This window comes from Capricornis sumatraensis, chromosome 6 (genome assembly GCF_032405125.1).
Source record: "Capricornis sumatraensis isolate serow.1 chromosome 6, serow.2, whole genome shotgun sequence".
NCBI classification, from domain to species: domain Eukaryota; kingdom Metazoa; phylum Chordata; class Mammalia; order Artiodactyla; family Bovidae; genus Capricornis; species Capricornis sumatraensis.
The window spans coordinates 84,883,186-84,908,238 of NC_091074.1; the positions used below are offsets into that span (position 1 = coordinate 84,883,186).

Genomic DNA, 25,053 nt, shown 5'->3' on the forward strand with positions numbered 1-25,053 from the left:
ATTCCAGTTGAGCTATTTCAAACCCTGAAAGATGATGCTGTGAAAGTGCTGCACTCAATATGCCAGCAAATTTGGAAAACTCAGCAGTGGCCACAGGACTGGAAAAGGTCAGTTTTTTTTCCAATCCCAAAGAAAGGCAATGCCACAGAATGTTCAAACTACCGCACAATTGCACTCATCTCACACGCTAGTAAAGTAATGCTCAAAATTCTCTAAGCCAGGCTTCAGCAATACGCGAGCCGTGAACTTCCAGATGTTCAAGCTGGTTTTAGAAAAGGCAGAGGAACCAGAGATCATATTGCTAACAACCACTGGATCATGGAAAAAGCAAGAGAGTTCCCGAAAAACATCTATTTCTGCTTTATTGACTACGCCAAAGCCTTTGACTGTGTGGATCACAATAAACTGTGGAAAATTCTGAAAAAGATGGGAATACCAGACCATCTGACCTGCCTTTTGAGAAACCTATATGCAGGTCAGGAAACGACAGTTAGAACTGGACATGGAACAACAGACTGGTTCCAAACAGGAAAAGGAGTACATCAAGGCTGTATATTGTCACCCTGCTTATTTAACTTATATGCAGAGTACATCATGAGAAACGCTGGGCTGGAAGAAGCACAAGTTAGAGTCAAGACTGCCGGGAGAAATCTCAATAACCTCAGATATGCACATGATACCACCCTTATGGCAGAACGTGAAGAGGAACTAAAAAGCCTCCTGATGAAAGTGAAAGAGGAGAGTGAAAAAGTTGGCTTAAAGCTCAACATTCAGAAAACGAAGATCATGGCATCTGGTCCCATCACTTCATGGGAAAGAGATGGGGAAACAGTGGAAACAGTGTCAGACTTTATTTTGGGGGGCTCCAAAAATCACTGCAGATGGTGATCACAGCCATGAAACTAAAAGACACTTGCTCCTTGGAAGGAAAGTTATGAGCAACCTAGATAGCATATTGAAAAGCAGAGATATTGGTTTGCCAACAAAGGTTTGTCTAGTCAAGGCTATGGTTTTTCCAGTGGTCATGTATGGATGTGAGAGTTGGACTGTGAAGAAAGCTGAGCACCAAAGAATTGATGCTTTTGAACTGTGGTGTTGGAGAAGACTCTTGAGAGTCCCCTGGACTGCAAGGAGGTCCAACCAGTCCATCCTAAAGGAGATCGGTCCTGGGTGTTCATTGGAAGGACTGATGTTGAAGCTGAAACTCCAATACTTTGTTCACCTCATGTGAAGAGTTGACTCATTGGAAAAGACCCTGATGCTGGGAGGGATTGGGGCAGGAGGAGAAGGGGACGACAGAGGATGAGACAGCTGGATGGCATCATCGACTTGATGGACATGAGTTTCAGTGAACTCCGGGAGTTGGTGATGGACAGTGAGGCCTGGCGTGCTGTGATTCATGGGGTCGCAAAGAGTCGGACACGACTGAGAGACTGAACTGAACTGATGATATCTAAAGCATTTTTGGCATTTCTCAGAAAACTTTTAAAAATGAAGAGAAATAAATGTGGGAATAAACTGGTTTTGGTTTTCCTTTATTTCACTGAGTATACAGCTATTCTCCTCTTTCTATAAGTGCTCTTGGGTAAACATTTTTGAAAACATTTATTCATTAAAGGAATTAGTATCTTTCCATCTAATAGAACTAAAGATTGATTTTTCATGGCAAATTGATGGGGAAAAATGGAAACAGTGGCAGATTTTATTTTCCTGGGTTCCAAAATCACCGTGGACAGCGACTGCAGCCATGAGAGTAAAAGATGCTTCCTCCTTAGAAGAAAAGCTATGACAACCTAGATAGCGTATTAAAAAGCAGAGACAACACTTTGCCGACAAAGGTCCATAATAGTCAGAGCTATGGTTTTTCCAGTAGTCATGTACCAATGGGAGAACTGGACCATAAAGAAGGCTGAGCACTGAAGAATTGATGCTTTTGAATTGTGGTGCTGGTGAAGCATGTTGCGAGCCCCTTGGACTGCAAAGAGATCAAAGCAGTCAACCCTAAAGAAAATCAACCTTGAACACTCGTTGGAAGGACTGATACTGAAGCTGAAGCTCCAATATTTTGGCCACCTAATGAGAAGAGCCAACTCTCTGCCAAAGACCCTGATGCTGGGAGGATTGAGGGCAGAAGGAGAAGAGAACAACAGAGGATGAGATGGCTGGATGGCATCATTGATTCCAGTTGGTGATGCCATCAAACTCTGAGCTTGAGCAAACTCTGGGAGATAGTGACGAACAGGGAAGACTGGCCTGCTGCAGTCCATTGGGTTGTGAAGAGTCAGACACAACTTAGTAACTGAACAACAACAACAATTTTTCCTTCCAATAGAACTTAAGTATTGATTTTTCTAATACTTCTGCAAGAATCTCTCATGAAAGATATGGGAACATGCAAGATTACTACTGTAATTCATAAAGTCCTCTGCAACACATACATTTTGATTTGACCATATTTTATCAGTGAAGTTTGATTAACATTCACTTCATGGAGTTCCCTGGTGGCTTAATGGTTCGAATTCTGGGCTTTCACTCCTATGGCCTGGATTCAACCCCAGGTCAGGGAACTAAGAGCCTGCAAGCTGCTCTGGGTGCAGCCAAAAAAATAAAAAATCACTTTAGCCTTGATATGATAAGAGTTGCATAGCTTATTTTTTAAAGAATTTTTTTTTCAGATTATAAATGTATTTCTAAAATATCTCTGGAAAGATACACTTAGAATATCGATTGTCTTCAAGGACAAAATGAGATTAGAGACATTCTTCATAGCATGATCTATATCCTATTCAAAAGTTCTGATTTTATTGATATAAGAGTAATAATGCTGATCGCAGAAAAAAATTTAAACATGGATTACAACAGATAAGAATATCAAATTATCTGTAAATCTTACTACCCTGAGAGGGCCACTACTGACTTTGATATATTTCAGTACCATCTTTTTTTAATCTATATATATTTTCCTTTATTTAAGAAATTGGGGATGAAAGAAACAGCTCTGTTTCCTTGTTTTTTTCACTCATTATGTTGCTATCATAAAATTTAATGGTTAAGTATGACAGCACAATGTATGTATATGATCACATATATTAAGTAACAAAAGATCTGAAAGGCTAAGATATTTAATTAAAGGACAAATGAATCAATTGTTTGAATACCTGAATAAGATTAAAAATAAAACCCAAAGAATCTAGGATAAATATTTACTTGCTACGTTTGCTATGAACTTCCCTTTTCTTCTTTCTACTTAAGGAAGAAAGAGAGGGAGAAAAAAGGCCTCTCAACACATATTATAAGCATTGACAAGTAAGGAGTTTGACCTATGACAGCAAAGGTCCAAAGTTCAAACAGCAGAGAAAGAGCTATGGAAACTATGGATATTCAATAAGTATTGACCAATGGTAATGACAAAGAAGTAAGGTTATTGTGTTTTGGGATAATGGAAAAATACAAAAGATAAAATGATGTCTCCTTGAGGGAATTACTGTGACAGAAGCATCATTAAGGCAGTCTTGGGTAGATGGTGACTGGATAGGGCTATTACTATGGCTATAAGTAGCCATGGAACTAGATAGCATTACAACTAATTGGTCATTTGGACCATCTTCAATATAAATACCCCACCTAGAGCTAATAGATTGTGCACTGACCAGCAATCGATAAGGCTGTTAAAGTGACTGAGTTGGTTAGACAGTGGCCTAGTAATTTAGTGCCCATAGAAAGACTCTGCATTGCTTTGACTTACTGAGAAAACCAATTTTGGTAAGCAAAGAAAACAAAGAACAATGCAAGTGTTAAAGAGGGGAGAGGATTAACAACCTGACTTCAGTGTTGAAGGATTTGTTTCAGTAGAGTAAAATCTCAGCTGACCAAGGTGAATTGTCTGCGCACCAGATAACTCACCATCTCTTTTTTTTTTTTTCCTTCCTACTAATCACTGAGTTTTGTACTTTTTTTTTTTCTTACGCCACTTGGCCTGCAGGATCTCAGTTTCCGGGCAATGAACCCTGGCCACAGCAGTGAAAATACCAAATCCTAACCATGAGACCACAAGGAAACTCTTAGTCATTGAGTTTTGAAGCAAGAGACAGAGAGAATAGAATGGACATAATATGAACATTCAGGGTAAGAGAAACTCTGAATTCCCAGATCTTAATAGATTATTCCTAATTGCTTCATGATTTTAAGAGTGCCTAAATTATAATATCTTCCATCAATGGAATGCTGCTTGGAGGACTGAAGGACTGAAGGACTTATTGAAAGGGTACCTAAGAGCCAGGAATAAATTCATTTCGATATCAAACTCTTTGTTCTTGGACTTAATCATAATCATCCTGGCAGGGAGTGAACATTTCTTAATGTGTTTGAGCTACCAGTGTTTTACTTAAACCCATACATGTTCAATGTGAAATCACATTCCTGGATTATCTTTACTCACTGCAATCTACCTTATACAAAGTGGCCTGTTCAGGAACCCAATTTCTACCAACTTAACTCTATGCCTAAACATAATTAAGAATCAAAATAAGCAGTTGGCTGGCAACCTGGGGACATTTTGCTCTCCATCTTTAAACTTCAGACTTGCGCTCAGCAAAGTAAGTTCACACTGAGAGACAGGAGAGAACGGAGACTGTGTGACCATCTCACAGTTGGTCTGGGGCAACTCAGTGACTGTCCTTCCTACCAGCAGTTCATTATTTAAACTCTTTTTATTCTCCCATTTGCTCTTTTATGACTAAATAGGTATAATTAAATTCACATAAAGCATGGTAAGTGAATGTATAATGCAACTCTATTGCACGAGAGAGGAGGAATTATGCTTGTGTTATCCCCTACTGCACTATATTTTTTAAACATGAAGGCTAAGTGTTATCAGTGATTAATGCAGCGTCACACAGAATGAATGCCAACACTCAAACCTAAAAACTGAATTTCAGAATTTGTACTCCTACTCAAACAAAAAACCTGACACTTGATAATGTTAGTTCCATCGAAGGAAAGTATCATACCTGTAGAATATACTGTGTGAGGTCAACTGCTTCTTTCTTCTCATGAACAAGTAGAGTTTCTTTATCTTTCACAGTAATAATGTTGATTTCTCCACGACGTACCTCCCTCATGCCCAGAGGGCGTTTTCGAACACAAACTCTGATTTTCTCCATCTCAGTCCAAGGATTCTCTTTCTCTGAAATGTTCTGTCTGATATATGTTTATAAGTGGGCTTTAATTTTTAGTTAACGGAATAAAGCTACCTAAGAGGTCAAAGTATCAGTATATTTTGTTATAAATTAGGTGTAATACAAACACACACACACACATATACACACAATATCTGTTATATACTAAAGTGCTGACACTGAGAAAGTTCTTTCATTAGCTCTAAATCCTCCTGATTTACTTCTATCTCCATCTCTACTCAATCCCATCCAAATACAAATTTCTTGCTTCCTTTCAATCCTTATTATTGTACATTTACTGTTTTCTTGACCATTCAATCTAATTTTTTTTTTTTATCCTACCTGGGTTTATTAAATACCTTGAATTTGGTGGTAGGTTTCAATGTATTTCCCCCGTGTTTCTCCCAGGTATATTCTGACCCTCCCTTTGTCCCTCTTGCTTCCTTTTTTTTGCCTACCCTGATATGTGTTTATTTGTTAGAACATGATCCTACTCCCAGGACAATTTTATGACTGGTGCTGTCCACCACTAATTCATCCTTCTATTCAGACACATTTCTTCTCTGGCTGTCTTCAGTGAACTCATCTACCTTAACATCCAGAAGAGAGGCAATATTCCTTGGGTTAAGAGTACAAAATTCATCAGGTTTACTAGCTGAGCCTAATGGTGGCATATATGATACATCTAAGCACTGACCACTTTACCTATGTAGAAATGCCTCTTAAGCAAGGTAACAAGAAAAGAGAATCCTTGAAAGTAGATGTTTTACCAAGACCAATGCCTTTGGCACATATACTTAGAATGTCTGAGACAGACAAATCATTCCCTTCCTTTACACTTTAGAATTTGATTAATAACCCCTAAACAGCCTTTTATAATAGATTTTACACAGGATATTTCACTATATAATTGTTTCATATCAATTTCAATTTTCTGATACCTCCAACTGGCTAAAAAATTATTTTTCGCCAGGATCTAAATTAGTAAAAAGTAAGAAATAAAATTTCTAATATAACGCATAAAAAGCTACTCAAGGCTTTTGAAGCATGTGATTATTTTTTTAACCAATGTATAGCAGACATCTAAAAAAAGAACCATTTTGGCTTGAAGTATGGCAAAATCCTGACGATCATTAAAAGTGAATGACAGGCATGTGGGGGTTCACTGTTGTATTTTCTCTTCTTTTGCATGTGTTTTATTTTTTATAAGAAAAAAAAAACAAAACTTTTTTTGGGTTTTTTTGGACCATTCTGTGGGGTTTGCAGGATCTTAGTTCCCCACCAGGACTGAACCTAAGCCCAGCAGTGAAAGTACAGAGTCTTAAACACTGGGCCACCGAGAATTTCTCAGAATAAAACACATTTTTTAAAGCATCCTAAAAGGTTCTGCTAAGCTGCTAAGTCACTTCAGTCGTGCCTGACTCTGCGACCCATAGACAGCAGCCCACTAAGCTCCTCTGTCCCTGGGATTCTCCAGGCAAGAATACTGGAGTGGGCTGCCATTTCCTTCTCCAATGCATGAAAGTGAGAAGTGAAAGGGAAGTCGCTCAGTTGTGCCCGACTCTTAGCGACCCCATGGACTGCAGCCTACCAGGCTCCTCTGTCCATGGGATTTTCCAGGCAAGAGTACTGGAGTGGGGTGCCATTGCCTTCTCCGAAAAGGTTCTAGCTTTTTTCTTTTTTAAGGCTCTAGTTTTAATGTGCAATATTCCCTAGAAGAAATAAACTATATCTGTCTGACATGCAAAGTTAATACAGCTAGAGTTAGGTCTGTTCACAATCTTAAATAAGTCAGGGCAACCAGTCCTCTAAATGCCTTACTTTCATTAAAATTCAGAGTCCAATAAGTTATTTTGAACTTACCTAATTTGAGGTATCCAAAGAGAATGCTCTTCGGATAGGGATGACTCACTAACAGGAAGCTTCAAGTTGGTGAGGGAGTTTCTCAGGGTTCTGAAACTCTGGCTGCTACTTAGAATTTAGGGGAGAAGACAATATTGAGAATTATTGGGACAATGAACTTTCTTAACCTCCATTTCTCTAATATAATAAGGAATGGAAAGAGTAAGATGATACAAAAGGTGAGAAAGCTCAATTGAACACCTTTCGTCCTGCGTCTGGCATTGTATAAACCTCTGTGAGAGCACTTAGCTCACTCTATGGTTGTCTGACTTCCCACTCACCCTGCCCCCTAAGAGTCTCAGAGTCTCCAGATATTCTAATGATCTTTATATCTAGAATCAGGACAGGCAGAGGGGGTATTCTATATATGTGAAATAAATAAAGCAGCAATATTTAAACTAAAATATCCATTCTATCTAAATAAATAATGGAAAGTCATATCTTCATTCTATTTATAAATAATTCCAATTTAGATTTTTATATGTTGTTCAATAAAAGACTAACATTCAAAAAAGTATTTGCTCTTTCACCGCTGAGCTAACCAACAGGACAGCAACAATCATGGTATTGATGGTCATAGAACAATCTAGTCCTTTCACAACTAAAAGAAGAAAAAAATACTATATGCTCTGTGCTTTGCTAAACCAAGCCAAAAAAAATTTTATTTTCAGAAAAACTACAGAATTCATTTATGTATTTCAAATTACTGAAGACATTTTTACCTTTAAAATTGGGTCTCTATTCTTTTAGAATAAAAGAACTGGTTGGTTATGAAATCCTCTGAAACCTTAGCCAATATAAGACCATATGGAAATACTCTATTTTAAGGTAGAATAATAGCCCTTATTTTTTTTAAAAGTGGCTTAAGAATGTATTTTGTTTCTCCGTAACTTACCAACTGTAACTTTTAAAATAACAAAACAGGCAATATACATTATTTTTAAAAGAATGTATTTTCTATTATACCAAGGTTAGTATTAGGGATTACTTGATATTTCAACTCTTAGGGACCTTTTTCAAATTCTAACTCATACCACTAAGTGAAAATAACTTATTGTCACTCTGGCTCCCAAACTGTAAATGCTATCAAAAGTATCTTACTATTTGCAATGACCAAACTCATCTGTTCTTCCAGGGCTGGAATTGTAAAAAGCACTCAAAATCAGGACCATATTTCAAATTTTGCAGGTAAATCAACGGCTCCAAAGACCTATTTAATTCAACTAGCTGAATTAAGCAGTGGTTTTTTTTTTTTTTTCCCACCCTCCCCAAAGCAGTGGTTTTTTAAAACTAAGCTTCATGAGCCCTGGTTGAAGTTAATTTGACAATCTAAAAAAAAAAAATCCTATGGATTTTGTAATTTTGTTTTTCTACTGCAGAGGAAAGTTAACTATTTTACCTTCATGGATGCACTAAATATATCATGTCATGCTATAATAAAAACAGGTCTGCAGCCGACCCTGGTAAGTAGCAGCTGCTTGATGCACATGAACAATCATCTTTCTCCCATCTGGAAAGTCCAAATTCTTCATCAATTTCCCCCAGTCAAGGTATCTGCATTATCACCACAGAAGCTGTTCACTATTATTTTCTGTAAATACGGAGTAGTTGGTCTCCTCTGCTCATGGAGAACCCTGGCCTTGCCTAAGGCTCCTTTCCCTCCAGAAAAAAGAAAAAGATAAAAAGTTATTACCTGATGTAGGAATGAGGGATTCCATAGTTATACCCTGAAACATGAGAGATTCTTTGAATAACTGAACTATCACAATCCCCCTGTACTGGAGAAAAGTAATTAGATGAAAAGGATGAAGTCTTAGCTTCTTTTTGTATGTAGGAATCAGCGGCTGTGGCATTCAGAATTCCTGTTTGTATATGGTACTGGGAATTATCTGGTAGCATGTGCTCCAGTACTTTTATGTAGTTAGACTTCTGTTCACTTGCAGAAAAATCTGATAAATCACACAGTTCAAACTGATTGTTGCTGGTAGTTCTGTCTTTGTTGTCAGCAGGAGAATCAAAATGCAGTTGCCTTCGAGGGCCAGATCTGGATTTCTGAGGCTTGACACACAGATTGCTTGTCTGAAGACGACAGTCTGGGCTACTGACTGCTTTATCTTCTTCCTGCATAATCTTAATGATTTTGATAAGTTGGAAGAGACGTTTGCGGTCATTCATGTCATGGACTCCCAATTTGGAGTAGTCCTTCATTGTAACGTTGGCTAATTCATCTATTTTCTGAAGGCCAAGGGCAGTAAAATGAGGATAATACTGTGCTAGTTCAGCTTCACAAAGACATTCATACAACCAGGATGTCATTTTTGTGAATAGGTTTGTTTCTATAAACTCTGAAGAGAAAAAAAAAAATTCATTCACTTGAAATATAGTATATATAATACAATTATTCCTTGAAAAAAAAAAAGAAACCCACAAAAGAAATATGCAGCAAAATCCATCCCAGCATTCCAGGTTTTCAATAAATACATTTTTCTTTTAAAATGATTAAATAGCATAATGTATAAACGTGCTTGTAATGGATTTGCAGTAATCTGTCCTTTGCTTAATAAAGAGAGACTTTCAGTTATGTATACACACAGGTACATGCACATACACATAACACAAATCACTTACTTATTCTAGGGAGTTCCTTCCAGTCTTGCAATGTCTACTTCACATATACCACAAACTACTGAAACCTTCTCCCCAACTGCTGATTGTTACGGGACTAATTTTAGATGTTCAAGTTAATGTCAAGGCATGTCGCACAACTGTTTCCCATGATTAACAAACAAAGGCTAAGAACTATTTCAAAATGGAAAGCAAAATTAAATAGTGACTCACAGAGGATCATGAATATAATTCAGAGAAAATCACATTTGTATATACTGAGTACTGGTAGAAGTTAGTTGAATAAAGAGGTAAAAACATCATTAATCCAGAATCCACTAATTCAGGATTTTCAGATCATTCTAAAAGGCAGGTGTTTATAGATGTCTACCTATATACAGAACATGAATAAAAGAATTTACCTAGGAAATTAATACCATGGTCAAAAATTTTAATGGCTACACATTAAAATGTTTAAAAAATTTAACACAAGCTATTTAATTAAATACTAACAAATGATGTGGTAATAACACATAATCCTAGTCTATTATTAAAGTCAGGACCCTGGGGAGTTCTTCGTATCACTGTTAATCAAGTTCAAGTACATAAGAATATTGAAAGGTAAGTAAACTACATTTTCTCTAAAAACTTTTTTTTAATAATTCAGAGTTTCCAAAATTCTATTAATTCTTAGTAAAGCTTTTCTGTTTTTTCACTTTAATTTATATTTTATCTTCCTTCTAGGAGAAACAGAAAAAGAGGTCAGGGCCAGGTAAAAGTGTTAATTAAAGGACCCTGAGTAACAAACTTCAGAGGAAACAGTCAAAGGGGCTAAAAAGCACATTCTAAACTCATCCTGCCCTTTTCCATTTGTGGTAGATGAAAAAAGAAAAATTCTTTGCAGGGCTTTCCACCGAGATGAAATTTATTTCTGTTGCATTTAGGCTGGCCTTGTGACATGTTTTGGCCAACAGAAAGTGGTAGAAATGACACTATGTGACTAATAGGCCTAGTCAAGAGCCCTTGTACTGCTGTCAGTCATTAAGTCAGGTCCGACTCTGCGACCCTGTGGACTGAGCACTCCAGGCTTCCCAGTTCTACACTATCTCCTGGAGTTTGCTCAAACTCATGTACATTGAGTCGGTGACCATCCAACCATCTCATCCTCTGCCAACTTCTTCTCCTGCCTTCAATCTTTCCCAGTATCAGGATATTTTCCAATGAGTCAGCTCTTTGCATCAGGTGGCTTATATATTAGAGCTTTAGCATTAGTTCTTCCAATGAATATTCAGAACTGATTTCCTTTAGGATTGACTGATTTGATCTCCTTGTAGTCCAAGGGACTCTCAAGAGTCCTCTTCAACACCACAGTTTAAAAGCATCAATTCTTTGAGATAGTGATGGACAGGGAAGCCTGGCGTGCTGCAGTCCATGGGGTCGCAGAGAGTCAGACAAGACTGAGAGACTGAACTGAACTGACAGGCTTCTTTACGGTCTGACTCGCACATTCGTCCATAATTACTAGATAAACCATAGCTTTCACAATACAGACCTTTGTCGGCAAAGTGATGTCTCTGCTTTTTAATCCACTGTCTAGGTTTTTTCATAGCTTTTCTTCCAAGGAGCAAGCATTTTTTAATTTCACGGCTGTACTCACCATCCACAGTGATTTTGGAGCTCAAGAAAATAAAGTTTGTCACTGTTTGCATTGTTTCCTTATCTATTTGCCATGAAGTGACCAGATGCCATTATCTTAGTTTTTTGAGTTTCAAAGCCAGCTTTTTCACTCTACTCTTTCACCTTCATCAAGAGGTTCTTTAGTTCCTCTTTGCTTTCTACCATAAGGGTAGTTTCGTCTGCATATCTGAGGTTGTTGATATTTCTCCCAGCAATCTCGATTCCAGCTCCTGAGTCATCCAGCCCGACATTTCACATGATGTACTTTCCATAGAAGTTAAATAAGCTGGGTGACAATATACAGTCCTAACATACTTCCTTTCCAATTTTGAACCAATCTGTTGTTCCATGACTGGTACTAACTGTTGCTTCTTGGCCTTCATACAGGTTTAACAGGAAGCAGGTAAAGTTATCTGGTACTCCCATCTCTTTAAGAATTTTCCATAGTTTGTTGTAATCCACATAAAGTCTTTAGTGTTGTCAGTGAAGCAGATGTTTTTCTGGAATGTTGGCAATTTAATCTCTGGTTCCTCTGCCTTTTTTAAAATCAGCTTGTACATCTGTAAGTTTTTGGTTCACATACTGCTGAAACCTAGCTTGAAGCATTTTGAGCATAATCTTGCTAGCATGTGAAATGAACACAATTGTACGGTAGCTTGAATATTTTTTGGCATTGTCTTTAAGAATGGAATGACAACTGACCTTTTCCAGTCCTATGGCCACTGCTAAGTTTTCCAAATTTGCTAACATTTTGAGTGCAGCACTTAAACAGCATCATCATTTAGGATTTGAAATAGCTCAGCTGGAATTTCATCACCTCCTCTAGCTTTGTTCATAGTGATGCCTCTGAAGGCCCACTTGACTTCACATTCCAGGATGTCTGGCTCTAGGTAAGTGATCATACCATCGTGGTTATCCAAGTCATTAAGATCATTTTTGTATAGTTCTTTTGTGTACTCTTGCCACCTCTCCTTAACCTCTTCAGCTTTTGTTAGGTCCTTAATGTTTGTCCTTTATTGTGCTCACCCTTGCATGAAATGTTCCCTTGATATCTCCAGTTTTCTCAAAGAGATCTCTAGTCTTTCCCATTCTATTGTTTCCCTCTATTTCTCTGCACTGTTCATTAAAGAAGGCCTTCTTATCTCTCCTTGCTATTTTCTGAAACTGTATTCAGTTGGGTAAATCTTTCCCTTTCTCCTTTGCCTTTTCTATTCTTTCCTCAGCTATTTGTTAAGCCTCCCCAGACAACTGCTTTACCTTTTTGCATGTCTTTTTCTTGGGGATGTTTTTGATCATTGGCTCTGTACAATGTTACAAATCTCTATCCATAGCTCTTCAGACACTCTCTCTACCAGATCCAACCCCTTAAATCTATGTCACCTCTACTGCATAATAATAAGGGATTTGATTTAGGTCATACCTTAATGGCCTAGTGGTTTTCCCTACTTTCTTCAATTAAAGCCTGAATTTTTCAATAAGGAGTTCATGATATGAGCCACAGCTCCTAGTCTTTTTCCTGCTGACTGTATAGCACTTCTCCATCTTTGGCTACAAAGAACATAATCAATCTGATTTTGGTACTGACCATTTGGTGATGTCCACATGTAGAGCTGTCTCTTGTGTTGTTGGAAAAGGGTGTTTGGTATGACAAACACCTGCTTCATTTTGTACTTCAAGGCCAAACTTGCTTGTTATTCCGGGTTATCTCTTGACTTCCTACTTTTGCATTCCAATGCCCTATGATTACACAGACATCTTTTTTTTTAGTGTTGGTTCTAGAAGGTTTTATAGGTCTTCATGGAACCATTCAACATCAGCTTCCTCAGCATCAGTATTGCGGCACAGACTTGAATTACTGTAATACTGAATGATTTACCTTGGAAACGAAATAAGACCATTCTGTTGTTTTTGAAATTGTACTCAAGTACTGGATTTCAGATTCTTTTGTTGACTATGAGGGCTATTCCATTTCTTCTAAGGGATTCTTGCCCACAGTAGTAAATATAATGGTCATCTGAATTAAATTTGCCCATTCTCAGCCATTTTAGTTCAGTGATTCAGTGATGTTGATGTTCAGCACTCCCATCTCTTGCTTGACTATGTCCAATTTACCTTGATTCATGGACCTAACATTCGAGGTTCCTATGCAATATTGTTCTTTATAACATTAGACTTTACTTTCACCACCAGATACATCCACAACTGAGTGTTGTTTCCTCTTGGCCCAGCTGCTTCATTCTATCTGGAGCTATTAGTAATTGCCCTCCCTTCTTCCCCAGTAGCATACTGGACACCTTCCAACCTGAGGGGTCAGGTAATCTTCCAGTGTCATATCTTTTTGCCTTTATATACTGTTCATATTCTCACGGCAAGAATACTGGGCTGGGTTGCCATTTCCTCCTTCACTGGATGTTCTGTCAGAACTCTTCACTATGACCTGGCCGTCTTGGGTGGTCCTGCACAGCATGGCTCATAGCTTTATTGAGTTATGAAAGCCCCTTCATCACAACAAGGCTGTGATCCATTTTGCTGTACACCAAAAACTAATACAACAATGTAAACCTACTCCAATAAAATTTTTTTAAATAGATAACGCTTTATATCACATTTCTTTCCATGTCACAAAAAGTCCAGCTCCTCCCTTCTTCTGCGATAATGATCAGAATCACTCCAGGAACTTTAAGAAATATAGATACCTGAGCCCCATCCCAGATCCATAAGAAAACAAAAAAAACAGGGACTTCTCTGGTGGTTCAGTTGTTAAGAGTCTGCCTCCCAATGCAGGAGACATGGGTTTGATCCCTGGTTCAGGAAGATTCCACACTCCATGAAGCAACTACGCCCATGTACCACAACTACTGAGTCTGTGCTCTCGAGCCCATGATCTGCAACTACTGAAGCCTGCATGCTCTAGAGTCTGTGCTCTGCAACAAGAGAAGCCACCTCAATGAGAAGCCCGTGCACCACAACTTGAGAGTAGCTTCCGCTCATCACAATGAAAGAAAGCCCGTGCACATCAATGAAGACTCATTGCAATAAAAAAAAAGAATTTTTTAAAAAAGTACTCTATAAATGTATTCATTATGCAGTACACAGATTCTGTAAAGCATTTACTAAGTGCCCAACAAACAGCAGGCATAGTGATCTACTTATAGCATTTTAAAATACTTTCCTTATAAAAAATTTCAAACATCACAAAAGTAAACAGAATTGTACCATGAACTCCCATGTCATCTACCCATAGATTCTTCAGTTATCAAAATTTCCCACACTTGCTTCTCCTATTCTTTCCTTTCCTGAAATATTTTAAAAGTAAATCCTAGATATGTCATTTCACTTCTAAATTTTCTAAACAGGTATTTTCTTATGTAACCCTAGTGCCGTTATTATACCTAGTAAGTTTTTTTTTTTTTTACTTTATTTTACTTTACAATACTGTATTGGTTTTGCCATACATCAACATGAATCCGCCATGGGTGTACATGAGTTCCCAATCCTGAACCCCCCTCCCACCTCCTTCCCCATACCATCTCTCTGGGTCATCCCAGTGCACCAGCCCCAAGCTTCCTGTATGCTGCATCAAACCTAGACTGGCCATTTGTTTCTTACATGATGTTATACAAAGATGCCACAAAAAAAGAAAACTACAGGCCAATATCACTGATGAACATAGATGCAAAAATCCTTAACAAAATTCTAGCAATCAGAATCCAACAACATATTAAAAAGATCATACACCATGACCAAGTGGGCTTTATCCCAGGGATGCAAGGATTCTTCAATATCCACAAATCAATCAATGTAATTCACCACATTAACAAACTGAAAAATAAAAGCCATATGATTATCTCAATAGATGCAGAGAAAGCCTTTGACAAAATTCAACATCCATTTATGATTAAAACTCTCCAGAAAGCAGGAATAGAAGGAACATACCTCAACATAATAAAAGCTATATATGACAAACCCACAGCAAACATTATCCTCAATGGTGAAAAATTGAAAGCATTTTCCCTAAAGTCAGGAACAAGACAAGGGTGCCCACTTTCACCACTACTATTCAACACAGTTCTGGAAGTTTTGGCCACAGCAATCAGAGCAGAAAAAGAAATAAAAGGAATCCAAATTGGAAAAGAAGAAGTAAAACTCTCACTGTTTGCAGATGACATGATCTTCTACATAGAAAACCCCTAAAGACTCCACCAGAAAATTACCAGAGCTAATCAATGAATATAGTAAAGTTGCAGGATATAAAATCAACACACAGAAATCTGTTGCATTCCTATACATTAATAATGAGAAAGTAGAAAAAGAAATTAAGAAACAATTCCATTCACCATTGCAACGAAAAGAATAAAATACTTTGGAATATATCTACCTAAAGAAACTAAAGACCTATATATAGGAAACCTAGTAAGTTTAAAAATAATTCTTTGGTATCTTATACTCAGTCCATAATATAATTTACCCAATTATCTAAAAGAAAATCTCTATTTATATTTAAATATATAATGCATATATATTTTAAAGTATCTTTTTACAAAAGTATTTTTTTGTTCAAATCAGAATAAAAACAAGGATTGTGAATTTCATTGTTATGTCTCCTTTTTTCTCACAGGGCAGTACCCCATTCTTTCTTTTTTCCTTTATATTCCACTGACTTAACACAGAAACCAAATATGTCCTAAGTATGGGATATATTACACTAAAAAAATTCCTCATTGTTCATCTGAAATTCACATTTAACTAAGTGTCCTATGTCGGCGACGGAATGAAACACCAACACTGCAGAGTGGTTTAAATCTTTATATTTTAACATTTGTTTTTTACAGCTATTTTATTTTATATTTTTTGTACAACAACCTACAGGGCAAGCTGCCAAGCACTAGGATTTAGAGACTATACAGTGCGCAGGCGCAGGGCGAGATAACCTTTACCTTGACTTATTTACTGCAGCTAAGACTTTGTTTTGGGGAACTTTTTTTATCAACTTAGAATCCGTTTTGTCCCAGGGTCTGTTCCTTTTGAGGAATCAGAGAAACATCTTTGTGTGCAAGAAATGTTCTTTTCCCATGGGAACAAACAGGATTTTTAGCTGAACATCTCGTTTGCAAGAATGTTCAGCCTTGGTTGAGAGTCTCGTTTGCAAGTACTTCTCAACCTTCTTTAAACCTAGTTTTCTATACTGGGCAGAACACCTCGTTTGCAAGAATGTTTAGCCCTGGTTGAGAGTCTCGTTTGCAAGCACTTTTTAACCTTTTTTAAACTTAGTTTCCTACACTGGGCAGAACATCTCGTTTGCAAGAATGTTTAGCCCTGGTTGAGAGTCTCGTTTGTAAGCACTTCTCAACCTTCTTTATACCTTGTTCCGTACAGTCCTATTTTATGCTGGCTTAAGCTGGCAACTCTATATTTGAATCAAGTTCCACAATTTGGGCAAAAATATTTCATAGGTGTTACCATGTGCTTCATAGTATATCACACCAGAATACATTCAATGTCTGCAAATTGCAGACTGATTTCCTTCACTGCAATCTCATCAACCAATTAATCCAATGGTTTCGTCAACTGATGACTGTTATCTGCCTCAATCATCTCACTGGGATTGCAAAATGGTGGTTTTCTAAATGTATCACTCTTTTTGGAATTTTCCTATAAAGAAAAACTTTCTGTCAACAACTAGGGCTATTTGATTATCCAAAATAGAGTTAGCACATGAAGGCAGGCATGAGTATTCTTTCTTTTTAATTTCTAATTTTCAGAGTTAAGTAGTGGCTAGTTATTTTGGATGGTATCCAATGAGGAGTTCTGGAGTTTTGCTTTTCTTTTTTTGGGAGGTGGGGGGGATCAAATTCACTATTAACTTTTTATATATTTCAAGTGTTTCAATCAATTTTCTTAGTCTTGAGAGCCGAAATCTAAAATCAGCTTTTTTTCAAGAAATATGTATTTCTGTTTTGGAAGTAACTGCCCTTTGTCCCACATCCAGCTAAAGGTTATGTATGCCTGTCTTAAGCAGAGAGGGCCTGGGCATTAGCAAAAGAGGGAAAAGAATGAGCACAACCACACTGGCTTTTATCTTCCTTTTGCAGATAGGAAGAATTCTATACAGCCACAAGTAGCTAATCTAGAATAGACACTACTTACTGCCTATCACTTACCTAGAGCCAGACATCCTGGAATGGGAAGTCAAATGAGCCTTAGGAAGCATCTCTACAAACAAAGCTAGTGGAGGTGGTGGAATTCCCAGTTGAGTTATTTCAAATCCTAAAAGATGATGCTGTGAAAATGCTGCACTCAATATGCCAGCAAATTTGGAAAAATCAGCAGTGGCCACAGGACTAGAAAAGGTCAGTTTTTATTCCGATCCCAAAGAAAGGCAATGCCAAAGAATGCTCAAACTACTGCACAACTGCACTCATATCACACGGTAGTAAAGTAATGCTCAAAATTCTCTAAGCCAGGCTTCAGCAATATGTGAATCGTGAACTTCCAGATGTTCAAGCTGGTTTTAGAAAAGGCAGAGGAACCAAACATCATATTGCCAACATGCGCTGGATCATCAAAAAAGCAAGAGAGTTCCAGGAAAACATCTATTTCTGCTTTATTGACTAGGCCAAAGCCTTTGACTGTGTGGACCACAATAAACTGTGGAAAATTCTTCAAGAAATGGGAATACCAGACCACCTGACCTGCCTCTTGAGAAATCTGTACGCAGGTCAGGAAGCGACAGTTAGAACTGGACATGGAACAACAGACTGGTTCCAAATAGGAAAAGGAGTACATCAAGGCTGTATATTGTCACCCTGCTTATTTAACTTATATGCAGAGTACATCTTGAGAAACACTGGGCTGGAAGAGCACAAGCTGGAATCAAGATTGCCAGGAGAAATATCAATAACCTCAGATATACAGATGACATCACCCTTATGGCAGAAAGCGAAGAAGAAATAAAGAGCCTCTTGATGAAAGTGAAAGAAGAGAGTGGAAAAAGTTGGCTTAAAGCTCAACATTCAGAAAATGAAGATCATGGCATACGGTCCCATCACTTCATGGGAAATAGATGGGGAAACAGTGAAAACAGTGTCAGACTTTATTTTGGAGGGCTCCAAAATCACTGCAGATGGTGATTGCAGCCATGAAATTAAAAGACGCTTACTCCTTGGAAGGAAAGTTATGACCAACCTAGAAAGCATATTAAAAAGCAGAGACATTACTTTGTCAACAAAGGTCTGTCTTGTCAAGGTTATAGTTTTTCCAATAGTCATGTATGGGTGTGAGAGCTGGACATCCAAAGAAAGCTGAGCACAGAAGAATTGATGCTTTTGAGCTGTGGTGTTGGAGAACGCTCTTGAGAATCCCTTGGACTGCAAGGAGGTCAACCAGTCCACTCTAAAGATCATCAGTCCTGGGTGTTCATTGGAAGGACTGATGTTGAAGCTGAAACTCCAATACTTTGGCCACCTGATACAAAGAACTGACTCATTGGAAAAGACCCTGATGCTGGGAAAGATAGAGGGCAGGAGGAGAAGGGGACGACAGAGGATGAGATGGTTGGACGGCATCCCTGACTCAATGGACATGAGTTTGGGTAAACTCCAGGAGTTGGTGATGGACAGGGAGGCCTGGCGTGCTGTGGTTCATGGGGTTGCAAAGAGTCGGACACGACTGAGTGACTGAACTGAACTGAACTGCTGTATATCTGAGTTACTAAATATTCTCTCTAGGTCAATTTCTGACTTCAGTGTCAGCTCCAAAAATTAGTTGTGGCTTCTGGAAAGCTTTATTAAGAAGGATGTTGAGGCATTTACAATCATTAATAGAAAACAAGATGAGAATTTGGGGGCTGGGAAGGGCAAGTCATTTCCTTTTTATTTCTTGCAGCCCTTCTTACATACTGAAGTTAAAAATGTACCACCGACACTTTTGTTGCACTGTGACAATGAGGATGTCAGTGTAGTTCCTCAATATAAAAGTGACAGGATATAATAATCACTAAGAAGTGGAAGGACCAGACAATGGAATATAGATAAAAATTTTTAGTAAATTAAGTATTTTAAGAAATCTGTCTGTTTTAAACATCCCCTACTATTACTAGTTTATAAAGATTCAGATAAAAATAGCAAACTGATAAAAGATGAGTTAGAAGTCAAGGTGGATGACTATTGATTTTGCTTAGTGTTTGAGCTTTCCTGTTACATTAGCTATAACTTCACTGGTTTGCTTTTCTCTCTTCCTGTACCCATGGTAAATAATCCAAATCTATTTCAATTCTTTCTCTCTTTTTTTTTTTTGGTGAACCACAAGGCACAAGGATCCTAGTTCCCTATCAGGGATAGAATCTATGTCCCCTGCAGTGGAAGTGTGGCGTCCTAACCATGGACTGCCAGGGAATTTCCCTCAATTCTTTCTTATTAAGCTCTGAAACAGCTTCAAAATCTCCTTTTGGGTGTGAGTGCACGACAGGGTACAATTCCATGAGTTCTGACAGTCGTAAACACCTGTAAAACCATCACCACAATTAAAATACAGAATATTTCCATCACCTTCAGAAGATTCGTCACATTTCTGTGCACTCCATCCTACCCTCTGCCCTTGGCCCTAGCCAACGACTGATCTGACTCCTTGGAAAAGACCTTGATGTTGGGAAAGACTGAAGCAGGAGAAGGGGATGCCAGATAATGAGATGGCTGGATGGCATCACCGACTCGATGGACATGAGTTTGAGCAAGCTCCAGGAGTTGGTGATAGACAGGAAAGCCTGGCGTGCTGAGTCCATGGGGTTGTAGAGTCAGACATGACTGAGCGACTGAATTATCTGTATGATGTTTCTGTCATTACATATGTTTGCTTTTCTGAAACGTTATGTAAATGGAAGTATACAATCTATTCTCTTTTGTATCTGGGTTCTTTTATTTAGCATAATGATTATGAGATTCATCCATAATGCACATGTCACACCCTCATTTTACTCGGGAGGAAAAAGACTAGAATAAATCAGTGAATTGCCCAAGTTTTAACACAGCTCTCAAGGAACAGTTCTCAGATTCAAACTTAGGTCTTCTCGTGGCTAGTCCCATGTTCTTTGCACTATTCCATGCGGCCTCCATCAAAAGCAGCTGCAAAGACAGCTCCCCGCCAGCTCCCCTAAGACGCCCACTATGTACCCTGCTCAGCAGAATGGCTGCCTCCTGCAGATCTGTGCTGCAGCATGGTATCTGTCACAGCTGCCACCACCAGGAAAATGTCCTGCAAATCAGTAAAACCCAATGGAGGCCAGATGGGCAGATTTTTACATGAGGGCCCACTCACGTTCAATGCCACAAGTATGCACAGTGCTCCTTTGTGACCCAGAGAATGCTAGGTCTCAGCTGTTGGGGTAACAATCAGAAAGAGAGTCTTGGAAGAAATCCAATTGGCAGAAATTCAAATTTTCTTATCCTGGTGGCAGAGAAAATAAACTGGAAGGGGAATTCATGCAACTTTATACACAATTAAGGAAGCTGATTCACATTCCAGGATGTGGATAAGATCCAACTATTTAACATGTCCCCTCAAACTTTTCATTCATCTATCTAAACTATGTAACTCTACCCACCTAAACTGCCTGAAACTGAAGTTGGAATCAGATAACTCTCAGTCATTTAGGTGTGTAACCTTGGGCAAAATCACTTAGTTTCTCTGAGTTTCATTTCCCCCTCTCAAAGGATGTGATAAAATATTTATGTAAAACTAACTTGAAAATTTTAAAGTACTCCATAAAAATGGAGCCATGCTCTTACTCAGCACTGGGTCACTGTGCCTGGTATGTAAGAAGTGTTGACTTATTAGAAACAGATACATCATATTAAAGATTTTTAGAACTATTAAAAGGTGGTTTCTATTATTTGATTTATAAAAAGTTGAATAGGTAAGAGATTCAAAAGGTAAGAGATTAGAGATATGGAAGTAGAGGAATTATACTTGCAAAATACACTAATTAATAGCAGTACTATGTGTAGGCTTCTACTAACTTATTATTTCATCGATAACAACTGTACAAATACTTTCCTCTCCTTCACTGACAGGGGGATTCTTTACCACTGCACCAGCAGGAAAGTCCAAACACTTAGTTACTATATATTATATAGAGATATTAGATGATGCTACATACCAAAATACTAAGGTATAATTTATGTATAACAAACCAGACCAATTTTAGAACAGTTTCATAAGTTCTGACAAATACATACTTGTGCAACCACTATATCAATCAAAACACCAATACAACCAAGACAGTCCCATCAAAAGATTTCCCAGCACCCTTAGGAGTCAATACTCTCCTCCACCCATGGTCCCAGCTAATCCTTGATTTGCTTTCTGTCACTATGGCGAGTGTATTTTCTGCAATTTTTCATAAAATAAAATCGTATAGTGTCATTGTTAGTTTAAATCTATTTAATATACAAAGACTGAAATTTGGGGGATTTTTCTCTTCCTAGGTCTTTGGGAAAAAGTTAAAATGATTATACTATTTTTCATAGCTCTTTTTTCACTGACCTAAATGACATCTGCTAATAAGGAAAAATTTTCTTATATCAGTCTAATTTAACAGAAAAATGAATAGTGAAACAAATTTGAAGAAAATATCACAATCTACTGCTGCTTGACTGTATAAACGTCAATTCAAAATCTCAATTTTCTTTTTTTAAAAAAGTATTTATTTATTTGGCTGCACCAGGTCTTAGTTGCAGCACATGGGATCTTCACTGTACCGTGTGGGATCTAGTTCCCTGACCAGGGATCAAACCCAGGGCCCCTGCATTGGGAGCCCAGAGTCTTAGCCATTGGATCATCACAGAAGTCCCTTAAGACTATTCAATATTTCCAATAGGTTATTGCTCACTATAAAAGTAGACAACCCAAATCTAAGGTCTATATATTCCTGGTCAATCAGAAAAACGGGGAAAATCGCCCAAGTTCTAAAGCAGCCAAGCTATTTTCAGTTTCTCAAATTCATGTTACATTTCAAATACTTAAATTATCAAAGAGAAAAAGGAAAAAATGGGTCAATACACCCCCCCAGAACATCATTAAACTTTAATAACTTTTTTGAGATATAATAAAACATTTACTTCTGTAATTAACAAAAACAAAATTAATCACGGAAGAAATCAAGAAAATGTATTGAAAGTTTCTGTGGAAATTTAGGCTGTGGTTAAGAGCTGTTAAGAAGGTACAGGCTGAATTATTTTTTAGACTCTTGTAGCACAGAATGAAATCTCAAGAGCTTTGTTGAATAAATTAGAAGAGCATTCCGAACATGTTCCAGGTGGGCGTTTATGGCCATAGTTTTTAAGAAGTAATTCAATATAAACCTAATAATGCATAAACTAAAGCCAGTTTCATTTTATTAAGAATATTAGGAACTCTACCCTCACTTATTTTAAATAAATCACCCTGTTTAAAACAGAAAGAAAATCTGACTCAATTGTCCATGTATTTCACATATCAAATAAATCTATTATTTTTATAATGTTTAACTAAATAATTCTTTAAAGGGGTATTTATTTTTGTTTTAAAGAATACAATGAAGAGGAAAGTAAAATGTGGTTTTGGGTAACTTTTATGGTAGAAAAAACAAAAGTTGCTAACATTTGTGTGTCACAGGCTTTTTAAAAGAAAAATATTCAAAGTTAATTCAGAAATAACTCATATTCTCAAGTTTTAAAAAATTCACTCCATTCAACAACAAAATTTCAAATTATTTATGCTGAGCAATCCCGGAAACAACTAAAATTTCACAAATGCTACAAATAACCAGATCATTTGTGAGGTAATTAAAAACACACACACAGTAAATAGAACTTAAATATAATTAATCCTAGATCAAACCTGACAAATAAAACTTACAAAGCTCTTTAAAAGACCATTAAATTTTAAAATAAATATTCCACATGGAAAAGCCTTTTAAGGACACTTTTAGGAAGTTATTTATAATGTAACTGTAAAAGAGTAATATTTACTTCTAAATATGATTCGATTATGTTAGAGGAAACATTTTTAATGATATGGCAGAGAACATAAAGCTTTCCAGAAAGAGAAAATAAGGGGCAGTGAGGCAGGTTATCTTCACTAAGGGGAAAAAGATGTGGCAGAAGAGAAAACAAATTAAAGAAGGGAGAGTTATGGAGAACATTCAGAACAAAGGATTATGGGGGTAAAGAACACTGAAAAACAGTGTGGCGTTTTGAGTGTTTATATAGCCTACAACCAAGCAACTCAACTCTTAGGTATATTCCTTAGAAAAACCTCTGCACGGGAGCTTCATGAGGCACACACAGAAAATGTTGAGAGCAGCACTGTTCACAAAAGCCAAAAACAACATAACCTGAATGCCCACTGGCAGGAGGATAAACAAACTTGGGTATATTCAAACAATGGAACATTATACAGCAGTGGTAAGAGAACAAACTATACTGAACAACTTATCAAATCTCAGAAACATCATGAGCAAAAAAACAAATCCCAGAAAACAATGTCCCTTTTCCTAAGGCTTCAAAAGCAAGCAAATCCACTGCATTATTTAGGTATCAAAATAGAAAATGTAGGATAAAGGTTATTTCTGATGGAAGAGCAAGAAAATGGTGAACAGGAAGAGAATACAGGATATTATCCACTAGGTCTTAGGTATTTATTCATTTTGTATTATGCTTTGTAACTTACATATATATGCTTCATAATACCCTTTGGAATGTATCACATAATATTTACATTAAGATAAAGGGGGAAAAAAGAATCCTACAGCTTTCCCCTTCAACAGAGACCATCCTGTCTATAGCTGATCTAAGGCATCAGAGGATGAGATGGCTGGATGGCATCACTGATGCAATGGACGTGAACTTGGGCAAACTTTGGGAGATGACTGGAGGACATGGAGGCCTGGCATGCTGGAGACAATGGGGTTGCAAAGAGTTGGACATGACTGGGAGACTAAACAACAACAAAGTCTATAATACTAGGCCCATGAAGGATTTCCTCACACCTTGTAGTCTGGCTTGAATGTTTAAAACTTTTTAAAATTTCAATATTTAAAAAGCAGGAACAATTAAAATTAAGTTATGGCTGTACTCTTTAGAAGGACATATACTACCCTATACACCACAGTCCCCCTGCTCCCCATTCCTTTATACCTACCAACTTTATTCATTTCCATTAATTGGTTAGCCCTGTGTACATCAGAGTTTGAGAACTAGGATCTGCTTCAACACCTTCATTTTATGTGGTATCTGAGGCACTGAATGATTAAGTGACTTGCCTAAGGTTACACAGCTTTGATAGGCTAAACCTCAGTGGTCTTTTCGAACACCTTACTGTTTTCCACTTTCTAGTTACTGAGTTATATATGTTTTAAATGAATATACTGTTTCTGAAAGTAAGGGACTACATAGGCAGGTCAGCAGGCATTAGAACATACTATATGCTCTCATTAATACAGAGGTGATGTGAAATATTATTCAAGGACTAAAATAGCTTCTGACTGCCAAGAAGTATTTCTTTATCTGAGTTCCCCTAAATTGTGACGATAGCCACTTAAAAAATACATATCTATATAACAACTGTATTGAGATATAATTCATATACCATACAACTCACCCATTTAATGTTCCAAAGCCTTTTAGTATATACCTTTTTAGTATGTGTAGTACTAAAC

General features: G+C 37.4%; 1 protein-coding gene across 1 annotated transcript in view; it reads right to left on the bottom strand.

The window, feature by feature from the left end:
• KIF24 (kinesin family member 24) overlaps positions 1-9,395 on the bottom strand; it is a 47,524-nt gene extending 38,129 nt beyond the window's left edge. The window contains exons 1-2 of the mRNA XM_068974666.1: positions 8,773-9,395; positions 5,010-5,199 (exon numbers count right to left, since the gene is read on the bottom strand). Of these exons, the coding sequence (XP_068830767.1) occupies positions 5,010-5,199; positions 8,773-9,395 (813 nt within the window). The remainder of the gene's footprint in view (positions 1-5,009; positions 5,200-8,772) is intronic.
• Positions 9,396-25,053: the final 15,658 nt, after the last annotated feature.